Source organism: Phytophthora infestans, genomic scaffold (genome assembly GCF_000142945.1).
Source record: "Phytophthora infestans T30-4 supercont1.48 genomic scaffold, whole genome shotgun sequence".
Taxonomy (NCBI): domain Eukaryota; phylum Oomycota; class Peronosporomycetes; order Peronosporales; family Peronosporaceae; genus Phytophthora; species Phytophthora infestans.
In genome coordinates, this window is record NW_003303711.1 from 543,381 (window position 1) to 567,983 (window position 24,603).

Sequence of the window (24,603 nt, forward strand, 5' to 3'; positions counted from 1 at the left end):
CCTAGTACGGCGTGGTTCGTGTAGTCAACCACTTAACTGTCCGTAATCTCATGTGGCTTTGTACAATATCGTGGTTTGATACGTTTCCGTTACCCCGTACTACAGGCTGAATGTCGTGTTCTTCAATGGCCTGTGCTCTTCCGTGTTCTTCTTGGTTTCGTGGTTCTCTCTTCTGTGGTTCACGCTGTTTGTGGATATGCGCTCTCTTTTGAGCTCATGCACTTTAGTACGGCCTCTTTCGTGGCTCCTAACTTTTCCCTGTTCTCCAACATTTACGCGGGCTGTACCGCTTTCGTGATACATAGGTATTCGTGGCCGTTGGCCTCCCATCACCGGTACTCTAACCAAAGGGTGCTATTCCGTGCTTTGGTGCCTCCATGCAGTCGTGTGGTTCCGTCGCCCGTGCATCGTGATCCCCTGATGAAGTGTCATCGACCGCGGTATCACGCTATCGTGCAATCGCGGTGTGGTTATGCTGTCTATGGTATTATGCACGTGTAGTGCATCTGCGTTGTCCGTGTTATCGTGCTCCACGGTGTGTAATCGTGGTCATACCAAGCCCACCCCCTGTGCATTTGGTAGGCGGTCCGCAGTCCGTGCAATCGTGTTATCATGTACTGCTGTCCTCCGTGGCTCGGTAAGCTCAGGTTCTACACTGGTATGGTGCTCCGTGACTCGGTGATTTCGTGTGGCAGCGTGTTCTCCGATACTTTAGTGAGTAACCAAGCGTCCATGCTGACGTGTTATCTCTGGTGTCGGGGATGGGCTGTCGTCTGTGTTATCGTTAGCTACCGTAGTGTCGCGCTCCGTGGATCGGTGAGCTCAGTTTCTACGTTGGCATCGTGCTCCCAAGACTGATGATTTCTGATTTTCCGTATCTGGCTTACTGTGGGCTCAGGTTTGGTCGGCTGACTGTGCTCCATGTTTATCCGTGGTGTTGCTGGAGAATTGTTTCTGTGCATTCTCACCGGTACGTGTTCTACCGTGGCTTCGAACGTGCGTGCTCTTCCGCGGCCCGTGCTTTTCAGCATGCTGGGGTGTGTATGTATTTAGTTCCTTTCCGTGGTCCGTACGCTCCCGTCATATTCTTGTCCCTCTGTCCTTTTCATAGCTGCGTGCACTTCCGCCTTTCACGCTACGCATAAAACTTCGTGGTTTGCATCGGCTAAGAATTCTATCGTCGTCTATGGCCTAACGTGCTTCGTGTTGCTCTTCTATCTCGTCGTCTACATAGTGTGGGTCGGTGTTCTTTCGTGTTTCGTGTTCTTGCTGAGTCACGTGCCTCCGCGCAAACTTGATCACAAACGCTGTTCCCATTTTGTTTGATGTACACAACGTATATTGTTGGAAAGTTCACACAATATCTTAAGGTCGTGTGCAAATACAGAGGAAGATGATACTTTTCCCGGGGGTAGTGTGAGGTGCAGGGGGGTGTCGGGTGGGAAGTCATAATAGTCATATTTTAAAGTTTTCACATCCTAAAGTATCAGTTATTAATAGTAGTAGTAGAGGTGTGACTTATTATAAACGTTAACATAATAATTATGTGGACTACTACTACAAGTAGCTGCAAGCAAAAATATGAAATGTCTTAAGAATAGTACTACGCAAAACTTACTGTAAGTTAAATTATTACAAACCTACTACGAAGCAAATCAAATCATATTTAAACCAATACGTACTAATGTTTTGATTGAGGCCGAAGTATGAGTCAGCGAAGCCTACAAATTTTATCAACAGCACCTACGACGATAGAGAACGTGTGTGCTCATCGGCGCCTTTTAAATCAGCTAACTAACGCGTACACAGGCAGCGCCCTTCGCGTGGCCTTGCATACCGCAGCTGAAAATGAAGGCAAAATGAATTTTATGCGGTGCACTTTAAGTACGATGTGTTGACCACATACAGTGTGTACACCACATACTGCAATTTTAGCGAATCGAGGCCGCCTTCGCTGCGCTCGGCAGCCAGTAGAACGCGCGTATTAGCGTGAGTTTTATTAGCCCTAGCCCGTTACGGACGTTACAGACGGACAACACACTCCACTAGGGGGGTAAGATTAAGAAAATAAGCCAAAGTGGGATTTGAACCCACGAGCTAATAATAGTTTAGCAAACTACTGTACCATTGAGGCGGAGCGACAATTGATCCTTCTGCTCCTGTGCTACCAAGTTGCTAATGGTTGTGTCTCCAGCATTTGCTTGACGTAGGTGTAGTGTCGTTTTGCTGAGCCGCCCAGATAAGGATGAAAACGAGTTCTTAAGCAGTTAGAAAGCTACATTAATAAACACTATCTTTAGAGCAAAATTACGGAAACGCTGACTAGTAATTTAAGCTCACGCAAAAAGTAAACACCGATATATGCACCATGATGAACGATCTCGTGATTCTGACGGTATGGTCCCGGAAAACGTCGGCAACTAACTAAATTCTGACCCACTGCTGTATTCATTTAATTGTTGTCACTAGTTGCAAGTACTATCCATTCGTATCACTGAAAAGAACACGATTACGTAATCGACGCTAGCCCACCACACCACCACCACGCCTCGTTTCGATCACGATGATCACCTTTGGGGCACCACGCTCGGCATTTGGCCTATGCACCCACTTAACATTCCCAGTTTTACAGTCAATCTTCATGCAATCAACGTCAGGAGCAGTCCATGCTCGAACATTTGCTAGCTGTGGGCAGAAAAGCATCCCGATCTTCCAGTCCCACTTCTGATTAAGACCTGCAACGATTCCCTTTAGTACACCCATGTCGACATTGTCCCCGCGATACTTGCATTCGCAATGAAACATCGCGCGTTCGTTGCTGTTTCCCAGATCATCCAGACAAATATCACACCTTTCTGAATTCGGAGCGCGAATTAAATGACCGAGCTCACACCCACGGACTATCATGTCGATTATGCGCTACGGCCATTCAGCATTCGGCGGAGCTACAAAAAGCATGGTCCTCGTGATCAAATCCCTAATTCTCTGCTCATAGCTTGCAAGCAATTCCGTTGCACGACATACCGCCCCACTAAGATCCTTCAAAATCACCTTCTCCCAAATTTTGTCACGAAATTCGTCAACCAAGCACTCAAGAAAACCATCGAAAGAAATTCCCTGCACACCATGCCTTCGTGATGAGCAAAACAGCGCATGAGCGACCATGTTCTCGTACGTTTTGTACTCGTTGGATACGGCACTTTTGTTTTCATGAACCGGAAATGCACCAGTGTCAGAAAAAATGAATTTCGTAGTGTGCCACGCCCCCCCCTGGTATATTGATAGTAGCCCGAATGCGTCTTTCCGCCCAGAATCGCGAGATACAGCAACACATCTTTGTCCATGAGCGTCAAACGAGGAAATACCATCGGTCAGTAGAAAACTACTGATCTGTCCCCAACGCGGCGCAGAAAAGACGGCAATCAGTAGAAAATGATAAAGTTCGATCCGTACCTAACTCTAATCATAGCTACATTTCTGCTGCCTTCAGCAAAACCGCTTTTGCCCTAAGCGTACCATGCCTCGAAAGCCGCCTCCGAATTATGGGAGTTCTCCCTTCGTGGTAGATCTTTCTGACATCGCTACAGCTATAAGCATGGGTGTTTTGAGGGAGAACGCAGAAGTTGATACCTCAGACCGCTCCAGCCAAAAGTATGGGGGGTATACGCGACGCGAACCAATATTGCAGACACTGAGTTTCCAACACAAATAAGAAAACTAACGACACAAACAATTGCAATCGTTGAGTGCTGATTAATAATTAAGGTATTTCTTTCCCATAGATTATCTTACTGATCCTCACTCTCAATAAATATCAGCAGCAAACGGACTGGGGAGTCAATCTCTGTGAGTAGATAGAACTCTACTAACGTACCCTGAGAGTAACCAGTTGGATACGTCGTGTACCCAGGTCAACATGTTATTTCGGTGTACTATTTTTTAGCTGCTCAAAACGCCTTTATTTATATGGTTGTTTTTGTGGAGTGCACGTCGGTGGCATTCGCCATTTTGGTCGATGCCTCCGCTCAACCTCCGACAGCGTCACGCCCGAACGATCCAGCGCCGTCTGGACGGCTCCTTTTGGCAGCTTCGTCTAAGCAGAGAAGTTAGCATACCGAACGAAGTCGACCGAGAGCTGGACGCCGAGCGTGCATCGTCCATAGGTGGTGGGTTACGTGACGTTGTCAGTAGAGGAGGAGGTCTTTTTGCAAACGAGCGCCGAGCTCGTAGAGGAGACAATGCTCAGCTCTTCGAGGTAGAAAGAATATACGCCAAGCGGTGGGTCAATAACTTCGTATACTACCTTATTCAATGGGTGGGGTACACAGAGTTGACGTGGGAGCCAAGTACCAACGTGCCAGCGCGCCTAAAGATGGTGTTCGAACACGCGTCAGTCAATTTCGTCTGGGTCTATCAATCTACGCGGGGAAGACGAACCCAGCGTCGCGAGCAGCCAACGCGCCGGAGTCAGAGACTCTTAGACCAAACGAGGCAGGACAAAGAGAAAATGCAAATGCGAACTTAACACCAAACGAGGCAGGACTAATAGAAAATGCAAATGCGAACTTAACAGCACTCCAGTAGCTGTGAAATCAGTAGTTGTGCAGGCAGCGCCGCGTTGGGGACAGATCAGTAGTTTTCTACTGACCGATGGTATTTCCTCGCGGAAAACAGCATTGTGGTGTCCAGGGTATCAATGGCCCGGTTGTCCGCGGTTCCATATTCAACCCACCGTTCGATATGATCACATCTGTAACCTTTTCATGTACCAAATTCGCGAAGTGCAGATGCATGCGCTCGGCCCCAACGAGTAGTCTTCGCTTTTTCAATGGTGGTTCCTCATCAGTTTCTTCAGCATTCGTGTAAGATATCGCCATGAGTTGCGCATACCTTCCATGCTTCTCATCCATGAACGCCTTTCCGACCTCACCGATTTGTGAGCCTCTACTGACGCCGGCAAATGCTTCATCTAGTAAATTCCAGAGCTCGACACGTGAAAGTGCCAGGCTTGTATCAAGGTCAGATAATGTCGTTCTGCCTTTTAAAATCTGGTCAGTCGTACTGTAATCACCATCGCGTGTTTGTTTCGCAGCACGCTTTAAAACTTTTACGACTTCACCCACGAAAGACCTCGTGAATCTCCCACGCGAATTTACCGCAATATATTCTACAACAGGACCGATCTACAGCCGCCTCCCAGACCTCTTGATCTCGCTGATCCTTTGAATCGAACACAGATCGATAGGGAGGAAATTTGGGAACAATGGACATCCACATGTGCTTTCCCGTGGAGCTGCCTGTTGCTTGTGTAACCAGATTGCTTATTTTTGAATCCGTTCCCATAACAATCACCACCAAACCACAAGTGCGGAAGATATTGCGTTGAAAAGCTGCCACACTCTTTCCCCCAACAGATGTCCTGGCGTTGGGTGTCATTTCATCCAATATGAAAAAAGGCAACTGCTTTCCATTTTCTCCTTCATCTTTTTTACCTCGTTATAGACATCTTGCGCGGTGCGCATTTCTACGCGGAATTCGATTTTCTGCTCGAGGTGTATCATTTGTGCACTCTGATGCTTGGAGTACTTCAGCAAGCAGGAAATAGAACCACACGTCCACAGGTCCACGGTCTGGTAAATCCCTGATTGGCCACACGTCGTAGTGGAATGAGAGAATATCTTGTTGCATCCGTACCTAAGCGAGAAAAGAAGGTGATGTCACAGAAGCGAATTTGGTCGGAAATTCACAATAGCTTTTTTCCGCGCTTCGCGTGTGCGCTGGTAGTAGCGCTTCTGCGCTGCATTAATGCACTCTTGGTATTGCTCAGGTGAGTTTACCTCCATCTTTGTTTATTATTAATGTTATATTTATCAGGATAGAAAAGTTATAGTCCTAGGCAAGCATTGGCACATACAGCACAGCGTAAAAGTTCATTCACGATAGTGCCTCGTTAAGATCGAAACGACGAACTACGTATACATGTAAGAGTACATAGGCATCGACTGGACTAACTGTCGCGCATAATCCGCCCGCCTCGCCATGAGAAACTCTGGTTCCACCACATCTGCCATCAACTCGTATCGTTCCATCATCTCCTCTGCACGAGCATCAACCGGCTGGGGCAAGAAGTCATCAACCTTGATTGTCTTGAAAGATCCAGGCATGAATGACGGAGGAGGTGGGGCAGACTCCGTTCGTCTCAGTACAGCTGCCTCGATAAATCTGAACGCGTTCTTCGGATACTTCAACGTAAGTTGGGTTAGAACGTGCTTGTCGCTGAACCAAGAGAAATGCCAGTGGTCGTTTAAATCCGTCAACAAACTCAGCGGATAGCAATTGAGAGGCGCCTTCATGCTGCAGCTCACAAGTTGACCAATTGCTTGAGGAACATGGCCCGGTTCGACTTTCTTCTTGAGCTCGATCACCAAGCTGACCCCAGCCAGCTTAATCAGTGGGTTTTTCGCTGTTCGATTGATGAGCAATACATCAGCTGTGCCTTTCATAGCAAACGGGAGTCTTGGGTCCACGATGTTAAGAACTGATTTATCGCCCGCAATGTCATCCAACAAGAAGTCTCCTCGATCGATCAGCGTCTTCAAATGCTGCTGCAAGTACGCCATGTACCCAGCCCTTTGACTTTCCTCGCTCTCCACGATTTTTGGAATCCACAAATAACCGGCGATGGAAGTATCGACTGGCTCCTTGACATCAGGAATATTTTCGGTCAAGCGCATCTTCTTGACAATTCGCTCTTCCATCGCAGTATTCAGATCGGAAAACGAATAAGCAGACGCCTTCTCATCTCGTTCCCTGAGGACCTTATTCATTGACATCTCCACTTGCTCTACAGTCAGTGGCGTTGTCGCAGCAGACATCTCTTTTGAGATAGTACCGTCTTGCTCCGGAACCACCATCAGCACGTGAACAGGTGTCTTCATCGACTCGACATCCTCTAGCGTGGGTACGAACTTGACGTCCTTCTCCGACAAGCCAACCAAGCTGAGCGGCGCTCCTGCAACGCCCAATAGCTTCAAATCACTCGTGTCACTGACACCGTCCTTCACGTCGTTCTCCGTTAGCCACACCCCAGCGCCTTTCTTCTTCTTCGCCAGGAAGAGCTGCAGGTTCTTGGCGTCGCATGTGATCGTCGATGCGTTCTCCTCCTTGACCGCCTTCTTTAACGCGGAAACCGACGCACTCTCGTCTATGTCCACCTCGAATGCGCTTCCCGCCACACCAACAATCGCGCAGAAGGGCTTCACCATATCTCTTCGAGCCGGCTATTCTTGAGAGAAAAGGGATAAAATGATGCTCCCGTACTTAAGCGGGTAAAGAAGGTGGTGTCACAGAAGTGGGGGTAATTTTGCACCCGCTCTCTGGATTTTATCCAAAGTCCCGTGATAATCCAGCGATTTCATTTACCCTTTCATAACAGTTTTCGAAGCGTATGAGTGCTCATTTTAAAAAGCAGCCAAATAATTAATGCACGTACAGACAACGACACAAAAAGCCGGAGTTGATAACACAATTCCGATAGTAAAATCTGCGACACAAAAACTCGTACGACTAGCAAAACATATTTTGATTGGATGAATAAAACTGAGAGTATCTTACCCCTGTGCTCTGCGTCCTTCCGTCCGCGACTAGGGTTCTAAAATGTAACGCAAATACGCGCGTTCTACTGGCTGCCGAGCGCAGCGAAGGCGGCGTCGATTGGCCAAAACTGACTTTATGTGGTGTACACACTGTATGTGGTCCACACATCGTACTTAAATGCACCGCTCAAAATTTCATTTTGCCCTCATTTTCAAAACAGAAGCCGCGGAACGCCACGTTACTCAAGGTACGCTGCGTGTATGCATGTTAGTTTACATTAGTTGTGACGGGGTCACACAGCACCTTGCGCTAGAGGAAGTTATCTTCCGAGAGTATACAAACTCTCAGTGAACGGCAGCTCACAGGTCCCCTCTTTAATTAAAGAGAGCGAAGTGACCTAAATAAGGTAGATTGTAAACTGAGTATATTTATAGGTAGGTTAAGTTCGGTTTTAATACAAACTATAAGTTACCTATAGAAATGCAATATCATTTAACCAATGGTTGGCTTTGAACGACCTTGGTACCTTGTACCAAATATCCCGGAGTATGACGTGTCATACTCCTGAAGTGTGAAGTGTCACACTTCATGTAACCAGGGTACACTTAGGGCTACGTACCCCGTTACATCCTCCCCCACTTAGGTTCGGTTTACCGACCAATCAGAATGAAGAGGTGTTCGTCACAAACTCTCATTCTCAAAGTCGAAAACCATCGACTTGGCCGCGCGAACGCGGCGGAGGCTCACTTCACAGTTAGAGCCTCGAGCAGCAACCTGTGCGCTCTTCGTCTAGGTCTCCACTTCGACCGTTATCATGCCTCGTGGCACTGCAAAGAGCGGTGCTAAGACACGCTCCTAGGCTGCTGCCGGTAAGGCGCAAGCCAAGAGCACTAAGCCTCACGGCAAAGGCTCTGCACTCAAGGAGGCTACTCAGGTGGCCTCCGAGGCGATCGGTTCCTCGGGCGACGCGGCTGTGGACAAGCGCGCAAGCAAGCGCCGCAGCCCGTCGCCCTCATCTTCAGACAATCGTCCGAACACTCGGTTCGTGGAACGTGAGTTCAACTCGGGCAGTGAGGACGATGCCGAGTCCGAGAGCACTCACGATGCTCCTGCGGACTCTGTGAGAGGGCACAGCCCAGTGCCCAGTGAGCACAAAGATGACAGCGTGCAGTCGCGCGCTAGTGATCAAGGTGGTCACAGTCCCAGGACCTCTGTGCGCTCTGAGAGTCCGGCCGTCAAGGCTAAGGGCGCTCCCAAAGCCGGTGGCGATGAGGAAGAGAATGCTCGCAAACGTCTCTCGCTTGCCGAGGGTCTTGCGCGTGCTAAGGCCTCTAAAGCCGAAGGCGCCAAGCCCTCAAAGAAGCGTACCGCCTCTTAGTCTCCACTCCGCGAAGAGAAGGAGACTCGACGCTCCTATCAGAGTCTCTTCGGCTCCTCGGATGAAGAGGAGGAGAAGGAGAAAGAAGAGGAAGAGGAGGGTGCTATCGTTGAGCCCCGGGAGGTCTCGAATGACCTCGACCAGCAGCAGGAGGATTTCCAAGCTGCCCAGCGTGTGCGTGGGGGTTCGGTGGTGGCACCCGTCAGCCAGGGAGCTGCCATCAACTCAAGAGGGTATTGGCCTCCCGAGGAGAGCTCTGGGGCTGACCTCTTCTAGGAGGTTCTCGTCGCTCCTCGTGGCCTTGTGGGCGGCCACACTTCTAGGGGCATCTATGAACGAGCCCTTGTTCAGAAAGAACAGTTGTTCGTCGACAACTTGGAGGCTACTCGGTGTGTGCTTCTCGCGCCACACCGCATTTCCCTTAAGGACTTCACGACTTGTCGTAAGAAGCCCGAGACCCGGGGTGGTCTCTATCCTGTTTGGGGATACCCCTGGGTTATGCCCGAGAACTGTCCCACGTGGAGTTCTTGTGAGGACATGTTCTGGGCGTGGGTGGAGACTCTCAAGTACTCGCCCACGGAGTTATGGGAACTCCATGAAGATCAGCAGTTGTCCCACATCCTGGACCAGCGTGATCTTCGTGTGAGGTTTGCCCACTTGATCAGCAAGCGTATGCTGCCAAGGGACATCCTGAAGCGCGCGGCTTCTAGCGCTCACGATGAGTGCGGGTACGGTATGTATTCATCGACCGTACCCCGTTCGGGCAAGAAGCCCCGGACTACTTATGAAGCTGCCGCCGCTTCTGTTCCCAGATTGCGACAGCCTTCGGGCAGTCAATCAGGAGCCGTTCAATCGGCTCCCACGAGTTCTCGGAGTGGGCATAACCCCTCCACTTAACGAGGAGCTGTCGCTTGCCGCGACACCGTTGCTCTTGGAGGATCCGCTCCACGTGGAAGTGGACTTCTCCATTCCGGTCAAGCAGGGGCGGAGGTGCCCTCGTACGAGTACGAGTACTCGGCGCCTCCCGAACGCCACTCTCGTCCGAGTCCTTCTCCTGCGGGTCCGACACAGGGCCCTGAGGTTGACCGTCTCCGTCAACGTGTTCTCGTGCTTGAGGTCGCACTTGGCCTTGGGACTGGCGGTTATGATGCCGCCCAGACCGGGAATCAGGGCGAGCTCGCTCGTCTTGCGGGTCGCCTGGACCTGGTGGAGCGAGAGGTCGCGAGCCTGCACCTGTGGGTGGATCGCCGGGCCTCTTCGTCCGATCTGGACGAGGCCTTTCGCATAATCCGACGGATCGAGGCTTTGTTGCCACGTCTGGAGCCGCCTGCGGCACACTTCCAGACGTACGCGTATTGCGTACTCAGCGTACTCGGCGTATGGCGCCGGGGTCCGTTCGTATGGAGCCCCTCCGGCGTACGGTCTTGACCGCAGCCTTGCCGTCCCGACCGAGGCTTGGGTGCCTGCTTCGACGCCCTCGTCGACGACTGTGACCGGCCCTCGCTTTGAGGAGCTGGGTCAAGGGGGGTCTGCGAGTCAGCAACCCCCTGCGGGTCAAAGTACCGCTTAAGACGTCCGACATAGAACGTCGGGTGCGTCGTCATTGACTTTGGAAGGTCGATGGTGTACGACGCACCATGTCTGGCCAGGACTGCAAAAGGTCCGATGAAGAGGTGCTTCAGTTTGTTGCTGCTGACAGAGCTAACAGTGTCTAGAGGTAGGTTCCTCGTGTCTAGCAGCACTAAGTCACCAACCTCAAATATACTTAAGTTTCCTCTTCCATGTTTGTCTGGGTACTCCTTTTGTCTATCCTGGGCCGCTGCCATGGCATGGCGGACCCTGCTGACAGTGCTCAGCTTGGTATCCATAAAGTATTCCACTTGTTTCCGCAGCGAAACTGGTCTCACATGCGAGACCTGAAAGGAAAGGGCTTTCCGAGCCTCTCCCCCACTTAGAATATAGGCGTCAGTGTCTCCTCGAAGAGTGAGAGGCACTCTGGGGTGACGGAAGCCGTTCGAGTAGAGCGACGTGAACCCCGTGGACGCGTGCACCGCGTTGTTGAGCGCAAACTCAACAACTGGGAGCTGCGTCGACCACGTACGTGGTGCTGCCGCGCACACACTGCGCAGAGTGTCCTCGAGCACTCGATTGACGCGCTCTGTTTGGCCGTCGGTCTGCGGATGGTCCGCAATGAACATCTGCAGACGAGTTACCAGTAAAGGGAACAGCGTTTTCCAAAACGCGGCAGTGAACCGCGGGTCTCGGTCCGAGACAATCGTCTCCGGGAGACCGTGATAGCGGAACACGCCATCGACGAACAACCTTGCGGTTTGTTCGCCCGTTACAGTGACGGGAACTGGAGCAAGATGTACCATCTTGCTCAGCCGACACACGAACACCAAAATTCCGGTGTTGCCGTGTCCGTCGGCGGGAAGCCCAAAGATGAAGTCAAGACTCATCGACTTCCAACAATCAGCCGGTACGGGCAGGCTCTGTAGTGGAGCCGAAGAGTGCCCTGCGGGTTTGACCCGCTGACATGTTTTACATGTCTTGACGTACCGGGCGACCCACTTGTACATGTGGGTCCACCAGAAGGACTGAGAGACCGACAGAAAGGTCTTCTCGCGGCCCAAGTGGCCGCTGGAGGGCGCGTCATGCGCCTCCGCGAGGATGTCGAACTTCAGATCCTCGTCGTTGGGTACGACCACCCGTGGAGGTTCATTGGGCTCCACCTGGTAATAGAAAAGGTCATCCTTCAACTCATATCGGTGGAGCCGGGAGCGCTGTCGCGACGAAAGCCAGTCGGACTCCGCGCTCGTTCCGGCCTTAAGGAACTTGACGATAGGCGCGACAGCCTCATCGTCCCGATACGCCATGCGTAGCCGATCATATAGATCCGTTGTCACCAGCGTGATGTGGGCCAACTCATAGTCGGGACGCCGAGAGAGGGCGTCCGCAAGCACGTTGAGCTTGCCCGGCTAGTATTCGACGCGGAAGTTGTATTCCGCGAAGAAGGACAGCCACCTCGCCATCCTTTGGGAGAGGTGAGGCGAGTTAGTCGCCGTCCTCAAGGACGCGTGGTCTATGTAGATCACAAAGGGCCTAGAGCCCAGAAGGTGAACACGGAGCTTCACAAGGGCATATTTCATTGCCAGGAGCTCCTTGTCGTGGACAGGGTAGTTCCGTTTGGCGGCTTTGACCTGCCGGGACTAGAACGAGATGACTCGTTCCTGTCCAGCCGTATCGTCCTGCAGCAATGCACTCCTGATGGCGTAATCGGAGGCATCGCAGACGACGCTGAACGGCTTTGTCTCGTCCGGCAGGGCCAGGACAGGGGCCTCTTGGAGACTGGCCTTGATGCTGTCAAAAGCATCCTGGTGCTCTTGCTCCCAGCGCCAGTCGACGTCCTTCTGAAGGAGGCTCGACAAGGGCTTAGCGAAGCCCGCGTACCCAGCGCTGTACTTGTGAAGGTAGTTGGCCAAGCCCAACCACTTTCGAAGATCCTTCTGGGATCGGGGCGTCGGCCATGCTGCTATGGCCTTGACCTTGTCTGGGTCAGCCCGAACGCCCACGTTGCTTACGAAGCAACCGAGAACTTTGATCTCTGGTGACGCGAAAACGCACTTGTCGATGTTGGCGTAGAGCTTGTGCGCTCGCATCACGTCCAACACTCGACGGAGGTGTCCTAGATGCACCTCCATGGCCGTCTTGCCTCCCTCGGCACGGCTATGGACGAAAATGTCGTCGAAGTACGTCTGTACGAAGGTACGCAAAGGGCGGAACAATTGCGTCACCAGGCGATTGAACGTCGCCGGGGCGTTAGACAAGCCCTGCGGCATGACGAGCCACTCCCAAAGCATGCCGCTTGGAGTGCTTACCGCGGTGAGCGGGATGTCGCTCTCTCGCATCAGGATTTGGTAGTATCCGTCTACCAAATCCAGCGCACTATACAGTACGCTCCCGGCCATGTTGTTCAGCAACACATCCTTTCGTGGGATCGGTGTTTGGGCCGGCACCGTTGCGTTGTTCAGCTTGTTATAAGCGTGAGCCAGACGCCACTTGCCGTTCGGCTTACGAACGCAGAAAGTCGGCATCGAGTGCGGGGATTTCGATTCCCTCAGTATGCCTGCCTTCGCTTTCGCGGCGAAGAAGACATCAATGACCTCGCACTGTTCGCGCGGGAGAGGCCATTGCCTCGTGACACAATACTTTGTGCCGAGCACGAGATCAATCTCGTGCCGTACGTCTCGATCCGGTGAGAGCTGGGTCGGTGGATGCTTGTTCACCACGTCCGCATACTCCGACACCAAAGGATACACCGGATCCTTGGGGTTCTTAAGGATCTCAGAACCCAAGCGCGTCTGATGCTACTTGTTCAGATCGTCCAGGACGTTATCGTCCAAGGCAGAGGAGGGGTTCAGCTCCTCCCGAGTGGTCTCAGGTCTCATGAGTACCATCTCAGCAATCGCTTCAGCCGTGAGGTTGGTCAGGAAAGACTCAGCCGTCATTTCCTCGAGGTTCAGTATCTCTGCAACCTCTGGCAACGGTTCCAAGTGGACACCAGATGTCTTGACGGGTAAACCGGTCTCGCCATCGAAGATGTGATAACACTCTTCCACCGGCCTTCATCGGAGGAGCCCGGGCCCTGGACTCCGAGTCGCTTGAAGCGACGTCGATCGGAACTAAGCTCGGATCCGACTTGAGGCGGCGGCGGCGTCGTTGACGACGGCGACCATGACGTCGAGCTTTGCTGCCCACGTCTAGGGATGTGGGCGCTACGACATCCGAGGCACTCGTGGTCTCGTGCGGTACTGTGGTACCCACACAGGAAGTGTGTTCGACGCCTTCCTCTTCAGTTAAGGTCTGGGCGACCGCGTGTGGCACTGTGTTACCCACACAGGAAGCGTATCCGACGTCTTCCTCTTCAGTTAAGGTCTGGACGACCGTGAGTGGAACTCGGTTACCCACTCTGAACACGCTGTTCTCACTGTTCGTGACAGCTGCAGCTGTCTGCGGAACTAAGTTACCCGCCTGTGGACCTAAGTTACCCACTTTGCCAGCGCCCCTTCTGGGAGCTGCCACCATCAAAGCATCCTCGGAGTCGTCATATACGTCGACGACTCCCAAGCATCTGCCGGATGCTTTGGTACCCTGGCAGTCCTTGCGGGCGCCCCGGGTTCTGACAGAGGTGGGAACATGACTCATCAATGCTCTGTCGGACGTCGCAGGGCATCATGCACCGATTGTCTTGCCTCGCCAGTCGATCCAGGGCTCGTGCTTCCGAAGCTAGGGCATGCCCAGGATCATATCATATGGATCCATATCGAGAACAGTGAACTGTTCGAGGCTGTCAAAGTCTTCAAACTTGACGGCCAGATCCACTTGGCGTTGGGGACAGTGACGACCTTCACGTCGGCCAGTCGCACTGACACCGTCCCGTTGCCCTTGCTTTCTCTCAAAGGGACGTTGGGGACAGTGACACCTTCCCGTCGGCCAGTCGCACTGACACCGTCCCGTTGCCCTTGCTTTCTCTCAAAGCATTGGACAAATTGTTGCTGTTGCGAGCAACCGTCTGGCGGCGTGCGAAATTCTTCGACGCCCCAGAATCGATCAAGATTCTAAAAAGGTGATCGTATCCCCGTACACATCCGTGTACTACGAGCAACCCGCCGCTGCTCTTCGCCGATTCGAGAGTGCGAAGCCTCTCAGGGGCTAAGTCCCCGTGGAACGCGCCACCCGCGCACCCATCACGAAGACTTAGTTCTTCCCCAGTAGGGCGCCCCGCCCCTACTGGTTCCCGGCGTTCCTCTGTCCCCGGGACCCTGGCTTCTGCCAGCGACCCTTGAGGACGAACTTGGGGAAGGACCGTCTGCGGAGTCTTTCCGCGGGACAGTCGCGCTTGAAGTGGCCCATCTTCCCGCAGCCGAAGCAGCGGATGTCACGCTGTTCGGCGGACCCGAGTTCCATGGGAACTGGTCTGTTGGGGCTTGTTCGACCGAAAGGCGACAACGAACTCTCTGGCCACGCTGAGGCCGGCGTACGCGCCTGGCGATGGCTGTACTCTTCTTGAATAGCCACTTGAATCGCCTCTTCAAGCGTGCTTGACTGCACCCGGAGCAGCTGAGTGCGTGCGGGGCCCACTCGAAGGCCGTCTATGAACACAGTCATCTTGATGTGTTCGTTGAGTGGGTTTCCCACTAGGGACGCCGTGAGTTCCCGTATCTATTGCACATACTCGTGCAGTTCGCGCCTCCCTTGTTTACACGAGAGGAAGCGCGAACGCTGGCGGTACTCGTAGTTCGCCGGGGGGAACGCGGCTCGGAGCTGTTCTGCAGCGGGGCTGCCGTAGCTTTAGCGTCAGAGGAAGACGTTCGACTCAAAGAGTCACTAATACTAAGTTCCTTATCCAAAGGACACTTACAGCCCAAGACCAGGGCTCAAAGTTAACACCTTAACTTTTATGCTTCAAAACCAGAAGTGTTTTATTTACTATAATTGCGGCCAAGCCGCCTAGGGGTAAATGTATCTGTTTAACTATCTAGCATGGTTAAACCAAATCAAATGCATAACGTGTGGCTTTCGGCCAACGTACTGAGAGACCTTGTTAACTCTCCAACTTATGTACTGAGAGTTTGTTAACTCTCCGGGTACTTCGTACCCCTGTGTGCTCCACACCATTTAACCCCGTTACACTCTCCCCCACTAAGATGAGAACATTCCGTTCTCGGAACTCTCCTCAGCGAGGTCACGTCTTGTTAAGACGGCGGAGGTTACTTCACCTCACACCAGCGTTGTACAGCTCCGTGAGCTCACAAACGCCTACGCATCGTTGATGCCCAACTTCTCGTCGTCGGCCCACGGCCCAATGCTCCAAGCGCAGCGCGCATCTTGCTCTCAAGCGGTCTCAGACCTACGCTCGCGCTCCGCGCCTACTCCAAGAGCTGCAAACCGCTTAGAGCAATGCTCTTGACTCATTCGAGTCGTCGACAACAGCTCAGCGGTTGAATACTCGCTTCACAAGCGACAGGTCGGTGGTTCGAACCCACTAGGGCACAGCCCTCTCGTTCCATGAACGATTGTTCACGCTTGGACAAGCTTAAGGGCAACACCCTTTTAGCTCAATGGTTGAGCGTTGGCTTTGAGAGCCACAGGTCGGTGGTTCGAACCCGCCAGGGCACAGCCCTGTCGTTCCATGAACGATTGTCCACGCTTGGACAATCTTAAGGGCAACACCCTTTCAGCTCAGTGGTCGAGCGCTGGCTTTGAAAGCCACAGGTCGGTGGTTCAAATCCACCCGGGCGCAGCCCTCTCATACCATGAGTAGTCCGTTCTCGGACTGACGTACGGGCATCGCCCTTGTAGCTCAATGGTAGAGCTACGGCCTGTCAAGCCAAAGGCCAGTGGCTCGATCCCCGTCCGGGACACCACTTTCGCTGTTACAGCGCATCCACATTTGGATCATGCTCATCGAGCAAGTTGTTTCAAAACAACTATGCGTCTATCGAGACGCTTGTGCCTGAACCTTGTTCAGCACAACACGAAGCACCTACTTCCTTCGGGACCATGTCCCTTACACTACGAGGTCTCTCCACCTCCTGCTCCCGCTGCGAGCACCGCTCATACGTACGAGCTGGCTGCTACAGCCACTGGTCAGAGCCTGAGCTCAACTACTGACCTGATCGCTCCCCACTCTAGTGGGAGGCGCCCAGCGCCTGGCGACGCTGTCGCACGCCATGGTGGCGCTTCGGCACATGATGTGCCCGGTCGTAAGCGTCAACGACGTCAGGTCAATCTTGCCGGAGGATAACCTCAAACTCCCATGAGTTCTGTGAGTGAGGGTAACCCCTCCACTTCACTAAGTACTGGGTACGACCCTGGCGTCTACGCCACGCCACAAGGCGTTCCACGTGAAAGTGGAGCTCACCATGCTCATCGAGCAGAGCAGGAGGAGGCCTTGCCTCAGCTGGGCTCTCGTGGGGAGAGTCAGCACTTGCCGGAACGGCGTCTGCGTCCATACGACGCCGGCGTCCACGACGCGAACGTTCACGTTCACCGCCCATCGGTCGATCTCGAAGAGATGATCCACCTTGTGGATAGGTTAGAGCCACCACTGTTGACTCACAACCAGGTCTCGGACCTTGAGCGTCCAGTTGCTCGGCTGAACGTTCAGCTTGCCTTGCTCCTTCATCTCGAGCACTTCGCTCCGCGACCTGTGGCTCTGCCACATGCTGTTGATCAGTCATCTGTGGATCCACCACTTGCTGTCGTTCAGCCTCCCGTGGCTCTACCACCTGCTGCCCTGCAGCTGTCCGTGGCCCAGCCACCGTTGGTGCCAACGCCTCCGCGCTCACCTGAGCAGGGTCTTGGTATGGCTTAAGCAAGCCAACATAGAAGACCGAATGCGTGCGCATCTTTTTTCGGAAGGTTGAGCGTATACGCTAGGCCCTTCCTGGCCACGACCTTAAATGGTCCTATGAACCGAGGTCTTAACTTCGTTTTGAAGACTGCAGACATTGCATGAGTAGGTAGGTTTCTAGCGTTTAATAAAACTTGGTCTCCGACCTCAAACCTCTCAACATTGCTTCTGCCCTTGGCATCTGCATGTTCCTTCTGCGTGTCTTGGCTTTCAGCCATAGCGTCGCGTACTTGACGCATTACGCTCAGTCTCAAAGAGACAAAGTCATCGACTTGCTTGCGAGCCGCAACAGGGCTGACATCAGCTAGCCGCTCGGCTATCCCTCCCCCATCAAGCCCTGAGCCACTGCGTGGTGGCATCAGTGGGACGCGAGGATTAACCAAGCCGTTCACATAGAACGGAGTGTAGCCTGTCGAGGCGTGCACTGCATTATTTAATGCGAACTCAACGAGTGGTCACATCTGGCTCCAGCGTTTTGGCGCCTCAGCGCATACGCTTCGGAGGATATCCTCCACAACGCGATTCACGCGCTCGGTTTGACCGTCGGTCTGCGGATGGTCCGCTGTGGACATGTCCAAACGAGTGCCGAGCACTCTGAAGAGGGATGTCCAGAACTTCGCGGTGAAGCGCGGGTCTCGATCGGAGACAATTGCCTCAGGCAAGCCATGTTGGCGAAAGACTCGGTCTAAAAACAGCAAAGCTGTACCCTCACCATCAATGGTGTCCGGCACCGCCGCTAAATGAGCCATCTTGCTCAATCGGTCTACAAAGACCACAATACCCGTGTTTCCCGCCTTGTCCTTGGGAAGGCCAAACACAAAGTCCATACTCATGGACTAACAACATCCCTTGGGGACAGGCAAACTCGCCAATGGCGCTGCCGTGCTCGGCGCGGACTTTGTCCGTTGACACGTCTCACACGTGCGTACATAGGTGCCGACCCACTTATACATCTTGGGCCACCAGTACATCGAGCTCACCGAGCCATAGGTCTTCTCCCGACCTAAGTGCCCGCCCACGGGCGTATCATGAACCTCATAGAGGATTCGATACTTTAGATCCTCATCATCAGGAACGACTACACGAGGGTTGTCCTCAGCGTCGGTGCTGTAGTACAGCAGGCCGCCATCGAGTGGGTATCGATGCAGCCTCGCGCGTAAGCGCCCAGACAATTCCTTGTCAGATTCCTTAAACTCTTCGCTCCCAAGAGCCCGTAGCAGCGCTACGCACATGTCGTCTTGTGCATACGCTCCGCGTATCAAGTCAGGCACTGACGACGTCACTGTCGTGACATGAGCTAGCTCGTAGTCCGGCCTGCGCGAGAGTGCATTGGCCACTACATTAAGCCGCCCCGGCTTGTACTTCACCTCGAAGTTATACTCGGCAAAGAAGGAAAGCCATCTTGCCATTCTCTGAGAGAGATGAGGCGACTGTGTCGCAGTGCGTAACGACGCATATCCAGTAAAGATCACAAAAGGCTTAGAGCCTAGCAGGTGTACCCTGAATTTGACTAGAGCATACTTCATTGCAAGTAGCTCTTTGTCATGAGCTGGATAGTTCTTCTCTGCAGCTTTGAGCTGGCGAGACTCAAACGCGATCACGCGTTCACGCCCTTCGGCGTCTGCTTGTAGTAAAGCACAACCGATTGCAAAATCGGAGGCGTCACAGACGACGCTAAACGGACTATCCGGGTCCGGTAGCGCAAGGATCGGAGCCTGGGGGCTCTCCTTCACATCCTTAAAGGCTCCGTCGTGCTCGACGTTCCAGCACCATGGTGCGTCCTTCTTAAGGAGATCTGATAATGGCCGAGCCATCACCGCGTAGCTTGCGCTGTACTTGTGCAAGTAATTGGCTAAGCCTAGCCACTTGCGTAGGTCCTTTCGGCTCTTGGGAACCGGCCAGTCCACGATGGCCTTGACTTTGGCAGGATCTGCCCTTAAGCCTCGCTTCCCGATGAAGCACCCGACGAAAGGTATTTCCTCCGCGCCAAAAGACGCGCTTGTCCAAGTTGGCATACAACTTATTAGTGCGCATGCACTCGAGCACCGCTCGCAAGTGGTCAATGTGGTTATCCACGTCTGACTTTCCGTGCTCAGCACGACTATGGACGAATATATCGTCAAAGTACGTCTGAGCGTACGCCCGGTGGGGTCTAAACAACTGCGTCACAAGACGATTGAACGTTGCTGGTGCGCTCGACAGCCCCTGGTGCATGACCAGCCACTCCCAGAGCATACCGCTCGGAGTACTCACCGCTGTCAGCGGAATGGCGCTCGCTCTCATGACCAATTGGTAGTAACCATCGACTAAGTCGAGCGCACTGTACCACGTACAGCCAACCATGTTGTTCTGCTGAACATCCTTGCGAGGAATCGGCGTTTGCGCCGGGATAGTGGCCGCATTTAGCTTGTTAAAAGCATGAACAATGCGCCACTTGCCGTTCGGCTTTCTGACACAGAACGTGGGTGTCGAGTGCGGAGACTTACTCTCGTGCACCATCCCTGCCTCGTGCTTCGCACGGAAGAATGCGTCAATGACGTCACACTGCTCTCTCGGCAAAGGCCATTGCCTTGTTACGCAGTATTTGGTTCCAGGAACCAGGTAAATCGCATGACACACGCCTCGATCCGGAGGCAGGCCCGTCGGTGGGTCTTTCGAGACAACGTCTCCATACTCCTTCACCACCGGGTAGAAGGGATCCGAAGGATCTTTGAGGATCGCCGATCCACTTCTTGCGCTCAGCGCCTTCGTGGTGTCCTCTAGGACCGCGTCGTCCACGACGGATGAGGAGTTGAACTCCTCCTCAGGTCCCAGCAAGACCACCTCGGCTAGCTCGCCTGCCTTTAAGGCTTCGCCAAACTCGGCAATGGACATCTCGTTCAGCTCTAGCAGAGCATCTGCAGCGGGCAGAGTATCAAGGCTGATATCGCCTTCTACCTCCCCCGTCACTCCGTTCACGAGTGTATACAGCTGTTCACAGCAATCACGTGGAGCATCACCGCTCGACACGTTGGACACATCGTCCGACGTCACAGACACCCTGCGTCTTCTTCTCCGCTCCCTCCCGGCCGGATGAGGGCGGTGTGGCGACATCTCCATCACCACCACCGGGTGCAGCAGCACCATCACTCCTCGAAGAGGATACAGTGTCTCGCAAGACACTCGGCTGAAAGCCAAGAGGTTCTTGACCTTCACACAGTGAGCTAGGTGTCACTTCACCTGCATCTCCTGGGCCACGCCCATGATGCCTCGACTCGCAGTCGACCGCGACCCTCGGGTCACGCAGCGGTAGGTCATCGACCAGATTCGTACCACTCAGTGGATTACGCGCCACTCCGCGCTCGTCCTCACCAGGACCCAGCAGTTGGTCATTGACCTGACCTGCACCGCTCAGCGGATAACGTGCCGCACCACGTACGCCCTCAGGGCAAACAGCAATCTCGTTGCTAACAATTTCGGACATACCAATGTCCAGCACTACGGCCGCCTCGGCCTCGTGCTCGCGCCAAAAGCGCTTCTGCTTCCTAGCAGAGGTGGGTTCATGACTCACCAAAGCTCCACTAGGAGCAGGGCGCGACGCACCCAGCGTTTTCGACTTCCAGTCGATCCATGGCTCATGGCGTTCCAGCCATGCCATGCCAAGGATGAGGTCATACCTCGCATCCAGGTCTAAGACCAAACAGCGTTCCACGCTATCGAAGTTTTCAAACTTCACTCCAAGGTCGACAGAGACCTTCGACACAGTTACCAGTGTCCCCGTCGCGAGACGGACAGAGATCGTATCTCTCGTTGGCACTTCCAGTGCCTCAGCAAACAGCTGACTCCCTTCCAGGGTGGAGCGACGGGCGTAGTTGCCCGAGGCTCCCGAGTCAATCAAGACTCTCCATAGCTTTGCAAAGCCCTTCACGTTCGCTTGAACGACCAGCAAGCCCGGCTTGCACACACTCTTCTCGTAAGAGAGCTCAGCTTTCTTCGAGGCTGAGCCCCGTTGCCCTCTACCGCTTCGAGGCACAACAGAACTCAGTTCTTCCCGAGTAGGCCGCCCCGCGCCTACTGGGAGTTGCCGTTTCTCGGCGATGACCCGGAGGGTTGGCTCGCCGGAGCCTCGCGCTTCTTGCGCAGAGGGCAATAGGCCCTCAAGTGCTTAGTGCTATTGCACACAAAGCATCGGCGGATGCCGGCGCGCTGCTCCGCAGCAAGAGGCTCCGCTTCTTCATCTTCAGCATAGCTGAGGTCCATCGGCTCTGGACCGCTCGAAGAGCTTGCACTACCAGCGCTCCAACCAGGTCGCGCCGACCTGAAGTTGTGCTCGGCATTCAATGCCACATCCACCGCCTCTTCAAAAGCGTTTGGGTGTACACGGAACACTTCCGTTCAAGCTGCGCTCACACGAAGTCCCTCCATGAACACGGTCACGCTGACCAGTTCCGGAAGAGGGTCCGCCGCCATTCTGGCGATAAGAGTTCTCAACTCTTGGACATAGTCCAATAAATCCTTCTTACCCTGGCGGGTAGCAAGGAACTTCGACCGGATACGGTACGCCTGATTAGGCGGCGCGAACACGCGCGAAAGCTGTTGCTTCAGCTGATCCCAAGTGGGAAATGCAGCGTCAACAGACGTGCCGCACGTTAGTGCCCATTCGCGAGCGCGACCTCCAAGCCTGGAGATAGCCAGCGCCACGCGCTGATGCTCAGACTGGAGCAGGGCCGATCCCATGGCCATATCGACCTCACGGGTCCAGAGAAGGAGATTCTCTCCATCCTTCCCCTCGAAGGTTTTTACGCTCACCATGAGCGGTTTCAGTCTCATAGACTCTTCACGCGTCATCGCCGCCGCCGCCGTTGCGGCGCTCATCTTCTCTTGGACATGCTCCAAGAGCGCGTTCTCGTAGCGGGAGAACGATTCCAGCCTGGCAGTGACCGCCTTTGGACCTTGCGATGCAAGATGAGCCACGCCCTCCGGGCCTAGCAAGGACATAAGCTTAGTAAGCGCGTCCTGCTGCGCCGGGGGCAAATTCGCGAACACGGGGTGTTCCATCCTCGCAGAGGATATAGTCAACCGACTCAGGAGCGGGATTGACTACAAGTGCTACCAAGTGCAGCGGGGCTGCCGTAGCTTTAGCGTCAGAGGAAGACGTTCGGCTCAAAGAGTCACTAATACTAAGTTCCTTATCCAAAGGACACTTACAGCCCAAGACCAGGGATCAAAGTTAACACCTTAACTTTTATGCTTCAAAACCAGAAGTGTTTTATTTACTATAATTGCGGCCAAGCCGCCTAGGGGTAAATGTATCTGTTTAACTATCTAGCATAATTAAACCTAATCAAATGCATAACGTGTGGCTTTCGGCCAACGTACTGAGAGACCTTGTTAACTCTCCAACTTATGTACTGAGAGTTTGTTAGCTCTCCGGGTACTTCGTACCCCTGTGTGTATCACACCATGTAACCCCGTTACATGTTCACACAGCTGAGCCCAGGATGTGAACCATCCAGGGGATGTTGCTTTTCGTGTGTACACCCAACTAGCACGGCCGCAAAGGTTGGAGAGTGCAAAAGCAACACGCAGTTGCTCGGTCAAGATCAGAGCCGCGTCCATCGCGAGCTCTACTTCTCGGACCCAGAAGTGAAGGTTCTCCCCTTTCTTCCCTTCATACGACTTAACCTTCAGCCGTATTGGCTTCGGGTGAGGCGGATTTGCTTCCGCCGCCGGAGCCTGCAGGTGCTCTCGCACATGCGCGATGATGCCCTGCTCAAACGCGTCGAAGGCATTGACGCGCTCGAGCTGCTCAGCCGGTGTTGACACCACCAGGCTCTGCAGGGCCTCCATCCCGAAGATGCCTGCCATCGACACGAACTGAGAGTCGTTCATATGGGAGAAGTCGTTCCTATCCATGGCAACGAGCTTCGGAGGTTCAGGTAGTCTACCCGCGGTGGCGTGGATTGACTACGAGTGCTACCAAGTGTGACGGGGTCACACAGCACCTTGCGCTAGAGGAAGTTATCTTCCGAGAGTATACAAACTCTCAGTGAACGGCAGTTCACAGGTCCCCTCTATATTTAAAAGAGAGCGAAGCGACCTAAATAAGGTAGATTGTAAACTGAGTATATTTATAGGTAGATAAAGTTTGGGTTTAATCCAAACTATAAGTTACCTATAGAAATGCAATGTCGTTGGACCAATGGTTGGCTTTGAACGACCTTGGTACCTTGTACCAAATATCCCAGCGTATGACGTGTCATACACCTGAAGTGTGAGGTGTCACACTTCATGTAACCAGGGTACACTTAGGGCTACGTACCTCGTTACATTGTAAGACACGTAAGTGCCAGGCAAAGTACCACGACAGGACCACGGAGTTCTGGTGCTTGCTGCCTCTCACTCGTTGTGCACGCAGCACAGCAAAAGCAGTTGAGAGAGTGAGAGCTGCCAGCACCTGAACCTCCATGTTCCGCAAAGTTAGATTAGCACATACTCAATCTGAGATAGTCTATAGAAAGCTAAGTAATTTACCATCACCTGCAACGCAGTTGCAATTGTTCACCGCCACCAATGTCGTCCTTCATACAGTCCTTGGTATCTTCCGCACGCCGCTCGCACGTGAGCGCGTTGCAGACCGGTACGCCGGGATGCAGTACATGCATAGACACGCGTAGGATTGTAGGTTGGATCGGTAGTACTGGTATTGTCAGTGTCTTGGGCTGTGGCAATGACGTCTGGCACTGGACACTGGCAGATCGTAGCAAGTAGCATCTCACAGCAGCAGGATAGCATCTCACACTCACACTTGATCTCGGCGATGCAGTGCCGAATCGACGCGATCACATCGCCTCATCCGTACACACACCACTGAGAATAGTCGTACGATAGCCACCACCACCGTAATTTGCTAGCTGCATAGTCTCCCACTCGAATCGCACATGTCCGTAGTCCAGCGCAGTCGATTGCGTGCTAGAGTTGTGGTACAGCCACACGAGCCTGGTTCATCCAGTCGGCACACAGGCACACTACATGTCATCGTCGTCCGTAATGTCTAATCCGTCGTTCTTGACCGCATCGCAGGTTACGCAGTCAAGGTATCATGCATCGCAGTTGACACAGATGTAGCCTTTTTATTTACAGTGGCGGCCATGTCACTGTCTGCCACAATAGGCAGTACCTTCAGCATCTTTCGGAATCGAGAGAACTTGACCACCGCAAGTTGTTATATCAT

At 53.3% G+C, this 24,603-nt stretch overlaps 1 protein-coding gene and 1 pseudogene across 1 annotated transcript; both read right to left on the bottom strand.

Annotated features, from left to right (window-relative positions):
• Positions 1–2,550: 2,550 nt before the first annotated feature.
• Positions 2,551–5,619, bottom strand: PITG_23284 (annotated as a pseudogene; the record flags this gene model as incomplete).
• A 350-nt stretch (positions 5,620–5,969) lies between these two features.
• On the bottom strand, positions 5,970–7,265 carry PITG_16600 (Crinkler (CRN) family protein; the record flags this gene model as incomplete). Its single annotated transcript, XM_002897103.1, has 1 exon — positions 5,970–7,265. The coding sequence occupies one exon, from the start codon at positions 7,263–7,265 to the stop codon at positions 5,970–5,972; it is 1,296 nt and encodes a 431-aa protein (XP_002897149.1).
• Between the last annotated feature and the right edge of the window lie 17,338 nt (positions 7,266–24,603).